The sequence below is a fragment of the Pseudorasbora parva genome, chromosome 12 (assembly GCF_024679245.1).
Source record: "Pseudorasbora parva isolate DD20220531a chromosome 12, ASM2467924v1, whole genome shotgun sequence".
Taxonomy (NCBI): Eukaryota; Metazoa; Chordata; class Actinopteri; order Cypriniformes; family Gobionidae; genus Pseudorasbora; species Pseudorasbora parva.
Genome location: NC_090183.1, coordinates 870,001 through 889,995, shown reverse-complemented (window position 1 = coordinate 889,995; position 19,995 = coordinate 870,001). Strand labels below are relative to the sequence as shown.

At 41.2% G+C, this 19,995-nt stretch overlaps 1 protein-coding gene across 3 annotated transcripts in view; it reads right to left on the bottom strand.

The window, feature by feature from the left end:
* Positions 1 to 6,385: 6,385 nt before the first annotated feature.
* ppp1r16b (protein phosphatase 1, regulatory subunit 16B) overlaps positions 6,386 to 19,995 on the bottom strand; it is a 61,710-nt gene continuing 48,100 nt past the window's right edge. For 2 of the 3 annotated variants that reach the window (XM_067458686.1, XM_067458687.1), the window contains 5 exons: positions 19,710 to 19,835; positions 18,949 to 19,024; positions 14,092 to 14,221; positions 12,456 to 12,594; positions 6,386 to 8,573 (listed from right to left, as the gene is read on the bottom strand). In XM_067458686.1, coding sequence (XP_067314787.1) covers positions 8,160 to 8,573; positions 12,456 to 12,594; positions 14,092 to 14,221; positions 18,949 to 19,024; positions 19,710 to 19,835 — 885 coding nt within the window. In that variant the 3' untranslated portion in view covers positions 6,386 to 8,159. The remainder of the gene's footprint in view (positions 8,574 to 12,455; positions 12,595 to 14,091; positions 14,222 to 18,948; positions 19,025 to 19,709; positions 19,836 to 19,995) is intronic. The other variant, XR_010908560.1, reaches the window with a different exon arrangement.

Sequence of the window (19,995 nt, the reverse complement as noted above, 5' to 3'; positions counted from 1 at the left end):
AATGCTTTTTCTCATGCATATGTTTTCACTGTTTTAATGCATTTCGATGTAAAGCGCTTTGAACTGCCACTGGGCATGACGTGTGCAACACAAACAAACCCGCCTGGCCTGCTGGGGAAATACTGTTATCATATGGACACTACACTTTGCTCTTTGAGAGCCAGTGAAAAGTCGTAAAACAACTCCAGACTGTGCTAATCATAGTAGGCAAACTGCCCAGGAATTATTTGCATGCGTGTGTGTGTGTGTGTGTGTGTGTGTGTGTGTGTTCCTTGTTTGGCAATACTTGTGAGGGCACAAATGTCCTCACTTATATAGTAAAATATGAAAACAACTCACTAGTTAAAAAGGTGTGAGTGTGTGTGCGTGTGTGTGTAGGTTTAGGGTCAGTGTAAGGGGATAGAAAAACGGTTTTTACAGTAGGCTATAAAAACCATTACCCCATATGTCACAAAACAAATGAGTGTGTGTTTGTGTGTGTGTGATGGGTAGGTTTAGGGGTTGTGTGTGTGTGTGTGTGTGTGTGTGTGTGTGTGTGTGTGTGTGTGTGTGTGTATGTGTGTGTGTGTGTGAGTGATGGGTAGGTTTAGGGGTTGTGTGTGTGTGTGTGTGTGTGTGTGTGTGTGTGTGTGTGTGTGTGTGTGTGTGTGTGTGTGTGTGTATGTGTGTGTGTGTGAGTGATGGGTGGGTTTAGGGGTTGTGTGTGTGTGTGTGTGTGTGTGTGTGATGGGTAGGTTTAGGGGTTGTGTGTGTGTGAGTGTGTGTGCGTGTGTGTGTAGGTTTAGGGTCAGTGTAAGGGGATAGAAAAACGGTTTTTACAGTAGGCTATAAAAACCATTACCCCATATGTCACAAAACAAATGAGTGTGTGTTTGTGTGTGTGTGATGGGTAGGTTTAGGGGTTGTGTGTGTGTGTGTGTGTGTGTGTATGTGTGTGTGTGAGTGATGGGTAGGTTTAGGGGTTGTGTGTGTGTGTGTGTGTGTGTGTGTGTGTGTGTGTGTGTGTGTGTGTGTGTGTGTGTGTGTGTGTGTGTGTGTGTGTGTGTGATGGGTAGGTTTAGGGGTTGTGTGTGTGTGTGTGTGTGTGTGTGTGTGTGTGTGTGTGTGTGTGATGGGTAGGTTTAAGGGTTGTGTGTGTGTGTGTGTGTGTGTGTGTGTGTGTGTGTGTGTGTGTGTGTGTGTGTGTGTGTGTGTGTGTGTGTGTGTGATGGGTAGGTTTAGGGGTTGTGTGTGTGTGTGTGTGACAACGGAAGATGGAAAAGAGCCAATGCACACATTCACACATGCCTTAACACACCCGCTGAAGGACAGCCGCAGTACTTTAATCACACTTTTGTAACTTTACTTGAGTTTAAATGAGTTATAATCAGTCTTGGAAAAATAAATAGTTTATAATATAATAATAATAGAGTTTGTGCTTCTGCTTCAGTGTTTGATTGACGTGTGATGTCATCGAGAGAGGCGGGGCTAAGAGCCGGAACTGAAGCACCATTTGTTTCACAGAATGACGGAAAAAAATTATCATTATTTCTAATTGATCCCAAAATGTTCTTAAATACCATCTTTTATTTTTATGTGATATATATTTTCCAAAACTGTGATAAAAATCCATTTGAGGTCGATATCTCAAAAAATGAGCTTTCAGAGAGAATGTGTTTGTGCGCAGTACCAAACGCTTCCACTAGAGGAAATTCAACTCCTCTTCATTTCCAATAATACACGTGACTATTTTTTTCAGGACCATTTAAAGGCAAAACAAAGGCGTGTGTGTGTAACAGCGCTGTTTTATCATCTTACACACATCTGAGTGTGTTAAAGTGATGTTATAATGCTACTATGAGACACTTGTTCACACTGCAGTGAGCGAGATCATAAAACACGGCACTGAGCGGTAAATCAACAACAGCAGATTTAAACAATAAGACTAACTGTGTTGAGCTGGAGAACAATCATTAGTTTCTGTCCATCAGTGATCCAAACAGTGTCTGATAAAACACATCAGATATTAAAGCGGCGATAGTGTTGCCATGGTTACTACACAATAACACCGGAGGGGATGATGTCATTAATTGATAGATGACGCACTATCAATTTATTGGATTTAAAAATTCTTGGAAACATTTGGGATAATTTACACGTCAACAAAATATATAACACTGTTCTAGAGGCTTCTGGATATTTTACTCCACAAATATTACATATTGTGCCTTTAACCTTTTCGAATCATGTCCGTGATTGGTGTGTTTCCGTGTTTACACAGCAGTGCTAAAACTTTTACCAAATATAGCACCATTACGATGAAGTAAAACAATTCTACAAAGAAAAAAAGTACAACGACTGCACTGTTTTAAACCACGGCTGCATTAATCTGATCATAACGCCAGTAAAGCGGTGAAATATTGAATATGTGAATATATAGATTTATTCCTGTGATCATCATCATCATTACTCCAGTGTTCAGTCTCATGATCCTTCACTAATCACTCTCATATTTAATGATCAAACACACATTTATGATTATTATCAGCTCATATTTCTGTGGAAAAAAACATATTTTTCAGGATTGTTTGATTTAAAAGTACAGCATTAATTTTAAATGGAATCTTTTGCAGCATATTTATGAGTTTACAATGACAATCATATTTAAAATGCATCTATTAATCAATGGGGCAATCAATAAATGTCTGCACGAGAAAAACTTCTAAAAATGAATGCGAAGATTTAAACAGATTTGGTTTGAACTCTTTAACTTGTTGAGCAATAAAACATCCGTCGTCATGGAGAGAGATGTTATTAAGAGATTATAAGAACATTTACAGCCGGTTTTACTGGGCTGGAGCTCTGAGTTTATGTGACGTCATGCGGAGCGTGTGTGTGTGTGTGTGTGTGTGTGTGTGTGTGTGTGTGTGTGTGTGTGTGTGTGTGTGTGAGGCGTTTCTCCAATATCAGCGTATGCTCGGGCGGAGCTCAGGAGATTAACCACCATCAGGAGTCAATGGAACACGACTGATGCAGTCACACCCTCCTCACATACACACACACACACACACACACACACACACACACACACACACAAACATACATATGTTTGTTTTTGTGACATATGGGGACATTCCATAGGCGTAATGGTTTTTATACTGTACAAACCGTATTTTCTATCCCCTTACACTGCCCCTAAACCTACCCATCACACACACACACACACACACACACACACACACACACACACACACACACACACACACACACACACACACACACACACTTTCTCATAAAAACTCCTCCTGTGTGATTTATAAGCCTTTTGTAAAGTGGGGACATGGGTAATGTCCTCATATTTCACCCTCTCTTGTAATTTATTTTTTTTTCTTCCTAAGATTGTCTGCATGTTTTGCTTCAAGAAATATTGTGGTTTTAATTTGTGGTTGTTTAAAATAATAGAGGAAACAGTTGTGTTACATGCCTTATTAATATTCCAAAGTATTCAGATTAAGTTACAAAACTTGTAATGAACAAGAATCACCGCCCTAAGAGAGCAGACAGTAAACTGGAGCATCGTCAGATTCTAAAGAAAATCTTACACAACTTCTCCTTTCTGAGTTAGCATGTCAAAAGATTTATATATGTACACTCCCCTAAAGGATTATTAGGAGCACACACTAATGCTGTGTCTGACCCTCTTTCTCCTTCAGAACTGCCTTAATTCTCCGTGGCATTGATCAACAAGCTGCTGAAAGCATTCTTTAGTAATGTCGGCCCATTTTGATAGGAGAGCATCTTGCAGTTGATGGAGATTTGTGGGATGCACATCCAGGGCACGAAGCTCCCGTTCCACCACATCCCAAAGATGCTCTATTGGGTTGAGATCTGGGGACTGTGGCGGCCATTTTAGTTCAGTCAACTCATTGGCATGTTCAAGAAACCAATCTGAAATGATTGGAGCTTTGTGACATGGTGCATTATCCTGCTGGAAGTAGCCATCAGAGGATGGGCACATGGTGGTCATAAAGGGATGGACATGGTCAGAAACAATGCTCAGGTAGGCCGTGGCATTTAAACGATGCCCAATTGGCACTAAGGGGCCTAAAGTGTGCCAAGAAAACATCCCCACACCATTACCCCACCACCACCAGCCTGCACAGTGGGAACAAGGCATGATGGATCCATGTTCTCATTCTGTTTACGCCAAATTCTGACTCTACCATCTGAATGTCTCAACAGAAATCGAGACTCATCAGACCAGGCAACATTTCTCCAGTCTTCAACTGTCCAATTTTGGTGAGCTTGTGCAAATTGTCGCCTCTTTGTCCTATTTGTAGTGGAGATGAGTGGTCCCCGGTGGGGTCTTCTGCTGGTGTAGCCCATCCGCCTCAAGGTTGTTGGTTGTGATTGACCTGTGTGTGTGTGTGTGTGTGATGGTATGTTTAGGGGCTGTGTGTGTGTGTGCGATGGGTAAGTTTAGGGGCAGTGTGTTTGTGTGTCCTCGTTTCATTTATTCCTGTCGTGTCTTTCTTCATCTGTTTATCTGCACTGAGAGGTCAGCGGTTCATTAGAAATCAAAAAGGAAAACAAAGAACATTATTTTTCTCCTTATTTTGACCCAATCGATGTTCACAGTCGACACGAGTCCCGCTCGTCCTCATTGGTCGGTCGCTGCTGCCTCGCTGTGATTGGCCGTCTGCCAGCGAGTAATGAATCTTCTTATGACTCAATAATAACTTCCCTCCACACACCACATAAACACTTTTTTGTGATTGTATCCAGATGCATTTTATTTCTGGAAAAATTCCTCCTATGATGCAAATTGACGATATTTGCATCATCGGAGGAATGTTTGGTCGAAGGCTAAAGACTCCAGCCAGCAGAGGGAGCCGTTTCCTCATGAGGATGGAGATCACACTCACAGCTCAGCTCAGCTCAGCCTCAGGCGCTCATTTCAACAGAGCTATGGTGAGCAATGGAAGTCTTCTAACTTCTCAAATTAATTTATATGAAAGTTAAGCTTGCAAAGGCATGAACTGAAGCGCTCCAGACTGAGCTCGCGTTGTGAATGTATGCGGCGAGTGTAGTCGTGATTACCCCAGCGCTGATCACGAGAGCTCATCAGCTCATTAATCTCCCTCCTGCAGTCAGTGCTCAGTGCTGTGAGACTCGCGCGTAATCAAGCTGGTGGCTGTGGGCGTGGCCTCACAGGGCAGTGAAGCATTGTGGGAATTGTAGTCTTTCATCCCCATGAGACAAAAAGGTCTCTTCTCAGTCTAGAAAGCAACAAATTGAAAAATAATTTCGCATTTCTACTATATATTATATATAATATATATATTACTATATATTAATGACCCAGTATAAATACAGATTCATCCTCCCAGCGCTGAAGTACCCTATAAGGATGTCCTTTTTGGATTTTATAATACTGACAACAGTCTTAAAGACGAGTATTTTCTTATTAATCTATTTTTCTAGCTACGTTTTTTATACACAAGGGCAAATGTTTGTCTGTTAAACCTTTCTTTGTTATTTTTGTAAAGATCTGAAATGTTATTTAGATACGGTCTTTTCTTCCAGAAAGCTTTAAAGTCCTCAAGTATAATATTTATACCTTTTTATAATGTAAAAAGACAAAAGGCATTGTCATCTTTTTCTCTGTCTCTCTCTTTCACCCTTGCTCAATGTTGTTTTCTTTTTTATTATTTATTTTGTTTGTTTTATTCCGTTTACTACCCTGTTATTGTTATATTCTTTTTGAACGGTAACTATTTGCTTTATATTTGTTCAATAAAAAATAAATAAATAAATAAATAAACACTCCCAGAGTCCTCAGAACAAGAGTGTGTTCCAAACTGAACAAAATATACAATTTATTGCAAATATGTTAATACAGTAATCAGTGTATTCCAGTAATTATAAAATCAGTAGTTGTGATGTGTTTTCCTTCATGAACAGCCCATCGTTTCTCTTTCACATCGCCTAGGAAACAAGGATTATTTACATGAGTGGGCGGGGCTACAGGAGCGGCACTGGAACCTCATTGGCCGTTTCTGCCGTCAATTATCCGGAAGACTTTGGCACTCAAAAGTTTCCACACTGCAAAAAATGCTCTTCTTCCTCAGTATTTTTGTCTTGTTTCGAGTCCAAACATCTAGAAATTCCTAAAACAAGAAGTATTTACTAGACAAGCAAAAGTAATTGTCTTGTTTTGGGAAAAATAACTCAAAATGAAGAGAGTTTTTGCTTAAAATAAGATAAATAATCTGCCAATGGGGTGAGAAAAATAATTTTGTTTTCTGTTTGAATTAAGATTATTTTTCTCACCCCATTGGCAGATTATTGATCTTATTTTAAGCAAAAACTCTCTTCATTTTGAGTTATTTCCCCCAAAACAAGACAATAATTTTGACTTGTCTAGAAAATGTTTCTTAAAGTAAGAATTGTTTGATATTTTGAATAGAAACAGGACAAGAATACTGAGTAAGAAAAGCGTTTTTGCAGTGTGATAATACTATATAAATAATAAGCCTTCATGTGCAGGATATGAACACTTCATATTTGACATCTAACGCTTACAAACATATATTTCACATTAAAATAAAGAATAATAGTTTTGTTTATGTGACATTATTATTTGAGCTAAATCTCTTTCTAATTTTCCTCTTTGGGTGAACTATCCCTTTAACCCCAGATATAATGTCAGAAAGACACTTTAGATGTTAGTGTGAAGCGTGAGTGGATGTGAGACTGTCATTATAACACTGACATATAAAAATAGCAAATCCAGGACGCCATCCGTGCTCCGTTAATCACTTCATCTCTGTCATACAATAAATAATCTATAGAACAGTGGCTCTATGCACATATACAAATAAATACTGTACAGGAATGACGGTCCAATCGGAGGCTGGAAGGGAAAAACAAGCGCAATTCCTGAATGACATCATTTCCTTTCTTCGAAATTCCCCGTTCAGAAAGTTTTCATTGGACGCTTCCGGGTTCGGAACGAGAGCGAAATCGGTGCAATCAGCCATTCAGATGCTTGGGATCCTGTGATTGGACACTCGCTAAATATAGGCGAGTTTTGAGGAGTGGGCGGGGCTATGTGAGCGGCACTGGAACCTCATTGGCCGATTCTGCGCGATCGAGAAAATGAACTGAGAACATGCCCGATCATATGAAATAAATAATAACCCATCAACCGCTAATTTGCATTAATTAGGCGTCCGTCAGCCAATCAGACGCTTGAGGAGTGGGCGGGGCTATGGAAGCAGCACTGGAACCTCATTGGCTGATTCTGCGCGATCGAGAAAATGAACTGAGAAAATGCCCGATCATATGAAATAAATAATAACCCATAAGCCGCAGAATTTGATTAATTAGGCGTCCGTCAGCCAATCAGACGCTTGGGACCCTGCGATTGGACGTTCGCTAAATATAGGTGAGTGTTCAGGGATGGGCGGAGCTATGGGAGCGGCACTGGAACCTGATTGGCCGTTTTTCTGCGCGATCGTACAGATCATATGAAATAAATAACCCATAAACCGCTAAATTGTATTAATTAGGCTTCTGTCAGCCAATCAGACGCCTGGGATCCTGCGATTGGACGCTCGCTAAATATAGGCCAGTTTTGAGAGTGGGCGGGGCTATGGGAGCGGCACTGGAACCTGATTGGCTGTTTTTCTGCGCAATCGAGAAAATGAGCTGAGAACATGCCCGATCATATGAAATAAATAATAACCCATAAACCGCTAATTTGCATTAATTAGGCCTCCGTCAGCCAATTAGACGCTTGGGATCCGAGTTTTGAGAAGTGGGCGGGGCTATGGGAGCGGCACTGGATCCTCATTGGCCGTTTTTCTACGCAATCGAGCAAATGAACTTAGAACATGCCCGATCATATGAAATAAATAATAACTCATAAACCGCTAATTTGCATTAATTAGGCTCCTATCAGCCAATCAGACGCTTCTGATCCTGCGATTGGATTCTTGTTAAATATAGGTGAGTTTTGAGGAGTGGGCGGGGCTATGGGAGCGGCACTGGATCCTCATTGGCTGATTCTGCGCGATTGAGAAAATTAACTGAGAACATGCCAGATCACATGGAATAAATAATAACCCATAAACCGTCAGCCAATCAGACGCTTGGGATCCTGCGATTGGACGGATCTACGAGACGCAGCAGCAGGTGTGACTCTTGGGATGCTCGTCTTCGATTGGCTGCCTGAATCTCAGCAGCGGCGGGTCTCCGCTGGCCGGCGTGAAGTAAACCGCGCTGCCATTGGACGACACCAGAGGCATGCGCGGGTCCTCGGGATTGGTCGAGCCGTTGCCCATGTGACCGTTGAGGACGGGAAGTGGGAGGAGTTTGGCGGCGGAGCGCTGCTTTTTGAGTTCGGACAGCGTCTGCGCGCGCTCTTTAGGCTTGGGGTCGCCGCTGGAGGTCGTGGGCTCGGGGTCGTGAGGGTCAGGGGTCACGGGGTCCCCGTTAGGAGCGGGCGGCGCTGGAGTAGAGATGCAGCCGTTCTGTCGTCCACCATCTTTTAGGATCCCCGGCACTCGAGAGCCGTCATCAGGCTGAGTCTACACACACAGGAGGTCACAACATTACACACTAGTGTTCATTTCACACACACACACACACACACACACACTCACACACACAAACACACACACACACACACAGATGATTCGACTATCAGTCGACTATAGAAAGATTCAACAATTCTGATTTGAATGTGTAAATCTTGGGGACAGCCCTGCACTAGTGTTGATTTTATTAAAGGGACACTCCACTTTTTCTGAATAGGCTTGAGTTGAGTTTTAGCGTTTTTGAATCCATTCAGCCGATCTCTGGCGGTAGCACTTTTAGCATAGCTTAGCATACATCATTGAATCGGATTAGACCGTTAGCATCGCGCTCAAAAATGAGGACCAAAGACTTTCAATATTTTCCTGACTCTTCTATACCGTATTTTCCGCACTATAAGGCGCACCTTCAATGAATGGCCTATTTTAAAACTGTTTTCATATACAGTCTTGTTCAAAATAATAGCAGTACAATGTGACTAACCAGAATAATCAAGGTTTTTAGTATATTTTTTATTGCTACGTGGCAAACAAGTTACCAGTAGGTTCAGTAGATTCTCAGAAAACAAATGAGACCCAGCATTCATGATATGCACGCTCTTAAGGCTGTGCAATTGGGCAATTAGTTGAATTAGTTGAAAGGGGTGTGTTCAAAAAAATAGCAGTGTGGCATTCAATCACTGAGGTCATCAATTTTGTGAAGAAACAGGTGTGAATCAGGTGGCCCCTATTTAAGGATGAAGCCAACACTTGTTGAACATGCATTTGAAAGCTGAGGAAAATGGGTCGTTCAAGACATTGTTCAGAAGAACAGCGTACTTTGATTAAAAAGTTGATTAGAGAGGGGAAAACCTATAAAGAGGTGCAAAAAATGATAGGCTGTTCAGCTAAAATGATCTCCAATGCCTTAAAATGGAGAGCAAAACCAGAGAGATGTGGAAGAAAACGGAAGACAACCATCAAAATGGATAGAAGAATAACCAGAATGGCAAAGGCTCAGCCAATGATCACCTCCAGGATGATCAAAGACAGTCTGGAGTTACCTGTAAGTACTGTGACAGTTAGAAGACGTCTGTGTGAAGCTAATCTATTTTCAAGAATCCCCCGCAAAGTCCCTCTGTTAAAAAAAAGGCATGTGCAGAAGAGGTTACAATTTGCCAAAGAACACATCAACTGGCCTAAAGAGAAATGGAGGAACATTTTGTGGACTGATGAGAGTAAAATTGTTCTTTTTGGGTCCAAGGGCCACAGGCAGTTTGTGAGACGACCCCCAAACTCTGAATTCAAGCCACAGTATACAGTGAAGACAGTGAAGCATGGAGGTGCAAGCATCATGATATGGGCATGTTTCTCCTACTATGGTGTTGGGCCTATTTATCGCATACCAGGGATCATGGATCAGTTTGCATATGTTAAAATACTTGAAGAGGTCATGTTGCCCTATGCTGAAGAGGACATGCCCTTGAAACGGTTGTTTCAACAAGACAATGACCCAAAACACACTAGTAAACGGGCAAAGTCTTGGTTCCAAACCAACAAAATTAATGTTATGGAGTGGCCAGCCCAATCTCCAGACCTTAATCCAATTGAGAACTTGTGGGGTGATATCAAAAATGCTGTTTCTGAAGCAAAACCAAGAAATGTGAATGAATTGTGGAATGTTGTTAAAGAATCATGGAGTGGAATAACAGCTGAGAGGTGCCACAAGTTGGTTGACTCCATGCCACACAGATGTCAAGCAGTTTTAAAAAACTGTGGTCATACAACTAAATATTAGTTTAGTGATTCACAGGATTGCTAAATCCCAGAAAAAAAAATGTTTGTACAAAATAGTTTTGAGTTTGTACAGTCAAAGGTAGACACTGCTATTTTTTTGAACACACCCCTTTCAACTAATTGCCCAATTGCACAGCCTTAAGAGCGTGCATATCATGAATGCTGGGTCTCATTTGTTTTCTGACAATCTACTGAACCTACTGGTAACTTGTTTGCCACGTAGCAATAAAAAATATACTAAAAACCTTGATTATTCTGGTTAGTCACATTGTACTGCTATTATTTTGAACAAGACTGTATAGGGCGCACCGGATTATAAGGCGCATATAAAAGCCTAGAAACTACTGCAGTCAAACGTTGGACTGGGTTTGTGTTATGCATCCACTAGATGGAGCTGTGCTAAAGGGAATGTCAACAAAACAGTCAGACAAACTGACTATTCGCACGGGACTCGTATTATCTGGGGACCTCTGGTGATTTGTACCAATTTCAGAGAATGTCTGTGATCTTAATCTCGTGCGAATCGGCCATGTCTGTAATTTGTAAAGTAAAAATTCCCCCGCAAATGACCGACCATTTTTCGCTGAACACCGAGGTCCTGTGATGATATTAGTCCCGTGCGGATCGGCATCTCTGTGATTTGGCCAGGATTGGGTGGATTGTATATCGTTTTTGCAAGGTTTTTTTGTTTCCTGTGCGCATTTCTATCTTTATCTTTCACGAAGAATGGAGGCTGCATTCATTATGCGCTCCGTTATGAATTCCCGCACGGATTATACTTTCACTGTTGAATGAGTACCAATTTGGGAGCAAATTGCTTGAATGGTGTGTGTAATATTAACATCAATACTATTCTTAATGAAAAACAACAATAGAACAGTACAACGACAAGCTCGCTTAAATGGCCGCTTCTACATTTAGCTTTGAAACTCAATCTTCCGCCGTATATCGTCAGCTTCTCACTCGTGATGAATGAGATCTGACTCCTGCCGCTGGTCTGAGCTCAGTTCAGTTTTTAATTGTAGCGTGTTCTCTAACTGAACGAAATAATTTGTATTACTATAAAACTATCAAAACGATATCGATACGACACGAGCTATAACGAAAAACCTTTTACAAGTCCTGACATCATATCCGGGAGAAGTCAGTAAATTTGAGTAAAATCACAGGGTTTGGTTATCACGTGCGAATGTGCCACTGCCACGCAAAACTCAGATGTGGGGGAGAAATTTCTAAATCACAGAGGTCCCAGATACTAATCCCATGCGAATAGGGCTCAAGTCAAACTTTATTAACCGTTCTGACAACTCCATTCACTCCCATGGTAACGTTGTTCAAACGTTGATGTGCATATTAACAATATCTCCCAGCCTTGGTAATCTTTTGGCGCTTGCTGCGAGACATTAGTACGTTTGCGTATGGAGAGATTACGTCTTTTCGTAAAACGAAAGCACCAAGAAGGACCGCCTCGAGATTCATCGATGTTCATGCCCCGTACTAGTGCTGTTGCCTTCAATCAAATAGTGACTGTAGAGACGCGGTGCGGCTTTGTAGTTTACCAGTCGTACTGAAACATTTTGACAGAGCGCCTTGATCCATATATAAGGCGCTCCGAATTATAAGGCGCACTGTGGCTTTTTGAGAAAATTAAAGGCTTTTAAGTGCGCCTTATAGTGCGGAAAATACGGTACGCACAATCGTGTCCTAAGACCAACGGAAAATGAAAAGTTGCAATTTTTTTAGACCGATACGACTAGGAACTATTTTCTCATTCCTGCGTAATAATAATCATCCCATGGGAGCAGCGGCGCAGCGTTGTGTGTTTAGACATAAGATCAACAATGTCACTAAAGAAGTGTGTGTGTGTGTGTGTGTGTGTGTGTGTGTGTGTGTGTGTGTGTGTGTGTGTGTGTGTGTGTGTGTGTGTGTGTGATGGGTAGGTTTAGGGGTAGGGGCAGTGTGTGTGTGTGTGTGTGTGTGTGTGTGTGTGTGTGTGTGTGTGATGGGTAGGTTTAGGGGTTTGGGCAGTGTGTGTGTGTGTGTGTGTGTGTGTGTGTGTGTTTATGTGAGAATGTGTGTGTGCGTGTGTGCGTTATTCACCGATTGGCTGTTCTCCTGGTCCGACTCCCGCTCTCTCTCCTCTTCTTCTCTTCCTCCTCTCCACACGATGGCCTCCGTCTGATACTCCTTCCTGCAGAGATTGTGTCTGTCGGACAGACTCGCCCTCCGCACAACTTTCCTACAAACACGGCAAAGACGACACATTAGGTGTGTGTCCCGATTCACACACTCTCTGCCCTAAATAGTGTTCAAAAACAGAATTAGGGTATACCAAATGTTAGTGTGTTGAAATAGATGTGCTCCTGTTTCTGTTTAGGATCTGAAGAGCGGATCGACACACACTGATGTCACACACAACCTGTCCTGATAACTCATTACAGGTAACTCCAGTTACGCTATCAGATTACTTTTTAAGTAACTAGTAAAGTAATGCATTACTTTTAAAATTTACAACAAAATATCTGAGTTACTTTTTCAAATGCGTAACACACTGCAAAACATGCTCTTCTTAAACTCTTAAAACAAGAAGTATTTACTAGACAAGCAAAAGTAATTGTCTTGTTTTGGGGAAAATAACTCAAAATGAAGAGAGTTTTTGCTTAAAATAAGATAAATAATCTGTGTGTGTGTGTGTGTGTGTGTGTGTGTGTGTGTGTGTGTGTGTGTGTGTGTGATGGGTAGGTTTAGGGGCAGTGTAAGGGGATAGAAAATACGAACAGTTTCTTCCCAGAGGCCATTGCTAACATCGCCCCCCCCCCCCACACACACACACACACACACACACACTCACACACACACATTCACCCCCTTCCCCAAGGCAAATGCCTGTAAGTGCAATTATTCCCACTTTTTAGTGCAATATCTCTTAAACTCAGGTGATTACTTATATTATTTATCATTTATATTTATTCTTACCACCCAAATACTGTAAATGCTCATAATCTACGTCTTTCTGAATAAATGTAACCGTGACCTTATACTGTTTATATTTTTCTTCATATTTTTATTCTTATAATTTTTTATTACCGTGTTGTATTTGTTTTGTTTATGTGCACTGGAAGCTTCAGCACCCCAAAAAAATCCTTGTGTGTGAAAGGCACACTTGGCAATAAAGCTCTTTCTGATTCTGATTCATATGACACAAAAACAAACGTGTGTGTGTGTGTGTGTGTGTGTGTGTGACCTGGTAATCCCTACGTTATGGGGACAAAATGTCCCCACAAAGATGGCAATATCCGAAATCCTTGTCCTTGTGGGGACATTTTTAGGTCACACAGAAGGAGTTTTTTTGAAAAAGAAAAAATGCAGAATGTTTCCTGTGATGGGTAGATTTAGGGTGTGTGTGTGTGTGTGTGTGTGTGTGTGTGTGTGTGTGTGTGTGTGTGTGTGTGTGTGTGTGTGTGTGATGGGTAGGTTTAGGGGCTGTGTGTGTGTGTGTGTCTGTGTGTGTGTGTGTGTGTGTGTGTGTGTGTGTGTGTGTGTGTGTGTGTGTGTGATGGGTAGGTTTAGGTAAGGGGATAGGATGTACAGTATGAAATCCATTACGCCTATGGAAAGTCCCCATAAAACATGGAAACACGACGTGTGTGTGTGTGTGTGTGTGTGTGTGTGTGTGTGTGTGTGTGTGTGTGTGTGTGTGTGTGTGTGTGTGTGTCCAGCAGGTGTCAGTATTTACCCGCGGCTGCCTGCGCTGCTGGTTCGGCGGCACAGAGACGTTTTGTGCTTCAGCTGCGACTTCATGATGATGTCATGCTTGTGCTTCAACTCCAGCAGATGATTCCTGAACTCCTCATCCTCACACAGATCTGAACACACACACACACACACACACACACAAAAATGACAATTCATCCTTTACTCTCCGTAAAGTTGTTCCAAACCTGTGTGAGTTTCTTTCTTCTGCTGAACACAAGGGGAGATATTTGGAAGAATGTTCGTATATGAGCAGATTTTGGGCCCCATTGACTATCGTAGTATTTTTCCCCTACTATTGTAGTCAATGGGGCCCAAAATCTGCTCATATACGAACATTCTTCCACATATCTTCCTTTGTGTTCAGAGATTTTTTAAGCTTTGGAGCAACTTTAGGGTTAGTAAATGATGAGAGAATTTGCATTTTTTCACACACACATTTTCACCCCTTTAAAAACAACAATGTTCTGTTAAGTTGCTTTGAAATTATACATTGTGAAAGCGCTTTACTAATAAACTTATTCTGACCTGAACCGGTGTCGTCTTAAAGCGGTCACTGTGACTACTGACTGTAATGAAGACAGCCTAAGGGGACAATATTCATTTAATGGAGACATAAAGCTTCATAAACGACCGATGCTCAGGAGCCGGAAAACAGAAACACACACCAGCCAGAGCGGAAAACTGAGAGACTTACGACACAAGAAGACAAGGCGGATTCATAATAATAAAACACATTTCTCCAGTGTTCGATCTACAGATCCTTTTCTACGCTGTGAGGAACATTTTTTCTTAGGAGAAGCGTTAAAGTCCCCATTAAATCAAAATGCTTATTTTTACGGGATATTGCAGTTTATTCCAGCCTGATCTCATTGGCAAAATGTACCTGTGGCAACGTTTTTGCACAACAAAAATTACGTAACAATGTGTACATATCATGATTAATCCTTTTTCTAGGATTATCATATTCATTTTAAAGTGAAATGTCCACTGGGTGGCGCTAAAATCTAGCCTGACAAGCCTGACCCACATCAAGATGTTTGGTCTGGAAACTCTCCATTGACGGCTCAATCTGAGGGGCGGATAAACGGCTGTCTGTCAAACTCCCTCTGCACGCGATAGGATAGCGCTACACCAACCAGAGCAACGAAGGTGAAGCGGAGCTCGCTGACAGATTAAACATTCGCCGTATCCGGTCGGCTAAACTCCGAACACATCTTCTCTTCTTCAGAATGACTTCAGTGCCGCTCTTTGTTCTTTTCTCAGAGAAAAGCTTAACTCAAGTCTTCCAGAGTCGCGGTCAAAGCTGATTCGAAAGACCGCCGCGGTTCGCCAGTTTCTGTGTTTACTAGAAGACTGTGTTACTAGAAGCACGCAAACGCAACTCGGCCGTCGTCATTATGGCCCCGCCCGCCGACTCTATAGCCTACACGATGTGATTGGGCCGTCCAGATTCTGAGGAATACAGCTCAGATAGGAATTGAGAGTTGCTAGACCACACTTGCAGGCAAATTAAATTTGCTGCCGCTAGGGTGCGTCTAGATTTCTAGGCTAGCTAAAAGCAGTTTCTTCCCGGGAACAGATGTGTGTGAATTGGCACGTTTTGTCACGCTGGTTTTTTAAAGTACACACACACTAAACCCTACACTGCAAAAAATGCTCTTCTTCCTCAGTATTTGTGTCTTGTTTCGAGTCCAAACATCTAAAAATTCTTAAAACAAGAAACATTTACTAGACAAGCAAAAGTAATTGTCTTGTTTTGGGGAAAATAACTCAAAATGAAGAGAGTTTGTGCTTAAAATAAGATAAATAATCTGCCAATGGGGTGAGAAAAATAATCTTAATTCAAACAGAAAACAAGATTATTTTTCTCACCCCATTGGCAGATTATTTATCTTATTTTAAGCAAAAACTCTCTTCATTTTGAGTTATTTTCCCCCAAAACAAGTCAATAATTGTACTTGTCTAGTAAATGTTTCTTAAAGCTACACTGTGTAACTTTAGTTTATTCTTCGCTAAAAACACTTAGTTCTTTCAAAGATAGATATGCTCATTAATGTATATTTACTTCTTTCAGGTAATAAAGTATTCTGGTAAGTTTATAATATGCCGTTGGAAACACACACGGGTGAGGGGTTCGACTGCCGGTCGCCATGTTGGCCCTCCATCTTGAAAGTACAGTAGCCAAAGAGGGACATACCCGTAAATTCAAGCTTCGCCTTTCGCGTTTACCTCTAGCGCTCTTGCGGAGAAAATGATATCGCCCACAACAGTGCATTGGTATAGATATAGCATACAGTGATGTCGAACAATACACAGAATAACGATAGCACTGATTAAAGCTCCTTTACTAAGATTAGTTTGCATTCGTCTGGGAACCGGATAGCTGATGTTAGCAATGAAATGGTAAAAAAAGAACGAAAACGTAAAACTGTTATTCATTTTACATAGATGTCCTAATCTACATGTTAACTGACAACTTAAATAACTGTAAATTATAATAGTTTTCTAAAGTAACATCATCACTTAAAGGGTTATTTCAGCGATTAGCATATGGCTTTGTATCAGTAGAAACCCTGGAAAATATTCAAATTATTGTGCTTTCCCCCCTCATATCCCCCTGAGACGAGAGATTTATGCATTTTATTTCTGGAAAAATTCCTCCTATGATGCAAAATGACGATTTTTGCATCATAGGAGGAATGTTTGCCCAGAGGCTAAAGACTACAGCCAGCAGAGGGAGCCATTTCCGCATGTTTTGAATCCGGCATTGGGGGATGGGAGATTACACTCAGCTGGCAGGGAGAGCTCAGCTTGCAGACAGGATCATTTAAACGGAGCTATGGTGAGCAATGTAAGTCTTTTAACTTCTCAAATTCATTTCTATGAAAGTTAAGCTTGCAAAGGCATGAACTGAAGCGCTCCAGACTGAACTCGCGTTGTGAATGTATGCCGCGAATGTAGTCGCGATTACCTCAGCTCTCATCACTCCTGCAGTCAGTGCTCAGGGCTGTGACACTCGCGCGGTGACTCACTCATTATATTGAACAGACACGTTCAGTTTTTAATTGTAGTGTCTTCTCTAACTCAGTCACAGTAATGAAGTTGTTGGCGTTGGGAATGGCCTCACAGGGCAGCGAAGCATTCTGGGAATTGTAGTCTTTCATCCCCATGGGACAAAAATACATTTTCTGTCTTTTCTCAGTCTAGAAGACACCAAATTCAAAAATAATTTCACATTTCTACTGCATTGATGACCCAGTTTAAATACAGATTCATCTTCCCAGCGCTGAAGTACCCCTTTAAAGGAGACGAGGTCGAACCGGAAGCCGTGTTAATCTTGGACTAAATCAGCCACCGTAGGAGTTAAAACGAAATCAGAATTAAACTAATGGATGGTCATATAACTTTACACCGCTAGATGGGACTGGAAACAAGACAAAAATACTAAATAAGAAAAGCATTTTTTGCAGTGTGAACCGACCCGATAGTGTTAACTAAAGCAAAAATAATATTGTATCGTGTCATTTTATCTTCTGTTTTCAACTCGTCTTTTATCACGACTCGTTCTTCACGAGATTCGTTCCTGAGCTTTCAGCATCGCAAGAACAAATCTGCCCCAGCTGAGCTATGGAGATTAATGAGGCAGAAAGACCAACATACACTCTAAAAAAATCTGTAAAGAACAACCCAATGTCTTTCCTTAAGACAACCCAATCGCTGGGTTAGTCCATATATGACCCAACATTGGGTTAAAACAACTCTATTTTTTAGAGTGTATGGAGCTGGTTAAGCGACGCAAACTCCAAAATATGTTCGTTTACAAATCATGGACTACGGTAAAAAAACAAAAAAAAACAAATATTTTTTTTTTGCTGTTTTACTGCCTCTAGTGGTCATTTCTGTTGGACACTGCAGTGATATCGACCTATTGATGCGTATTTTGTGGTTTGCAATAACGTCGCCACAGGTACGTTTTGCCAAATAAAAACCCATAATGCACCGACACTGACAGATAGCCTTGATTAGAACACTCTACAATATGCTGGGTTAAAAACAACCCAAGTTGGGTTGAAAATGGACAAACCCAGAAATTGGGTTGTTTGAATGGGTCCAATTTATGGGTTTGTCCATTTTCAACCCAACTTGGGTTGTTTTTAACCCAGCATATTTTAGAGTGCAGGTGTCTGAGCTCTCGTGATAAAGCAGCGTGCTCTGCAAATGCACAGAAGGTTTTTTTCCGCGTTGTGATTGTTCTTCATGTTCACCCGCAGGACTCAGCGATCATCTCCAGGACACCAAACCCTAAACCGACCCGATAGTGTTAACAACAGCACATGTGACACAAATAAGATCGTATCGTTTCACTTTATCTTCTGTTTTCAACTCGTCTTTTATCACGACTCGTTCTTCACGAGATTCGTTCCTGAGCTTTCAGCATCGCAAGAATAAATTTGTAAATTTGAAAAATAAATCTGTTTTACTGCCTCTAGTGGTCATGAGAGCCGGTCGGTTTATTCTCAATGACTGATCATTATTGTGTTAATAATCTTGAGTCAGAATAACTTCATCTCTTCTCTGATGATGAGGGCGGGGCCATCTGTCACTCAAACCACAGCCATCCAATCAGTTCCCTACAGACACAATCAAGCCCGCCCACATTTGTTCTTGTTTGCGAAGCGCTTCACTCGATATCCGGCACACTAGAGGAGAAGAGACTTCATCTTCATGCTGCTTTAATACTAAAGCTGAACTTCTGCTGTAATGAGCCGGGGCATGTTCAGTTATTATAAAGACCTTCCTCATGCCCCGTGGTTTTATTATTCAGTGATATTCATACCTATAGGCGTCTCCTCCATGAAGGTCTTGGCGTTGAGATTGGCTCCGTGAGAAACCAGCAGCTCCGCCACATGGACCTGCGGGACCGGATCGCCATCGGTTATTATTATTAATCATCACAATTATCAATCCAGCGAGAGCTATGAGTCTGAGACGCGTGTGCTACTGCATATCATACGCATGCGCGCTATAAAAAAAATTATAAAATTGTTACTTAAAATAAATCTGAAATAAAATGTGAAATATTCGATAAAAAAATAACTGAATAATAATAATGGGCAACTAATGTACAAATATAATAATAAAAATGAATAAATATGAAATATATATAAAATATGAAAAATATGATTTTTTATAATTAAAAAATACATATATATTTTTTTTTATTTAAAAAAATTATATTAAACATTACATATTATACATTAAACCTAAATAGTCATATTTAAATGTAAAAAAAAATCAAAAATGTAAAAATTTTAGTTAGTTGATTTTTTTTAGAGAAATTATATATTTATGGTAAGATGTGTAAGAGTCTCATACACACACACACACACACACACACACACACACACACACACACACACTCACTCACACACACACACACACACACACACACACTCACACACACACACACACACACACACACACACACACACACACACTCACACACACACACACACACACACACACACACACACACACACACACACACACACACACACACACACACACACACTCACTCACACACACACACACACTTACCTGTCCCCAGCATGCTGCGGCGTGGAGCGGTGTCCATCCGTCAGAGTCCCTCACGTCTGTTCTGGCTCCGCCCTCTAACAGCGCCTCAGCGGCCTGAGAGTAACCATTCGCCGCCGCCACGTGCAGCTGAACACACACACACACACACACACATGTATGATTTATAGGCATTTTGTAAAGTGGGGCCATGGGTAATGTCCTCATATTTCACCCTCTCCTGTAATACCTGTGTCATACCCATGGCATTATACACATCTGTGTCCTCATATGTCACAAAAACATGCCC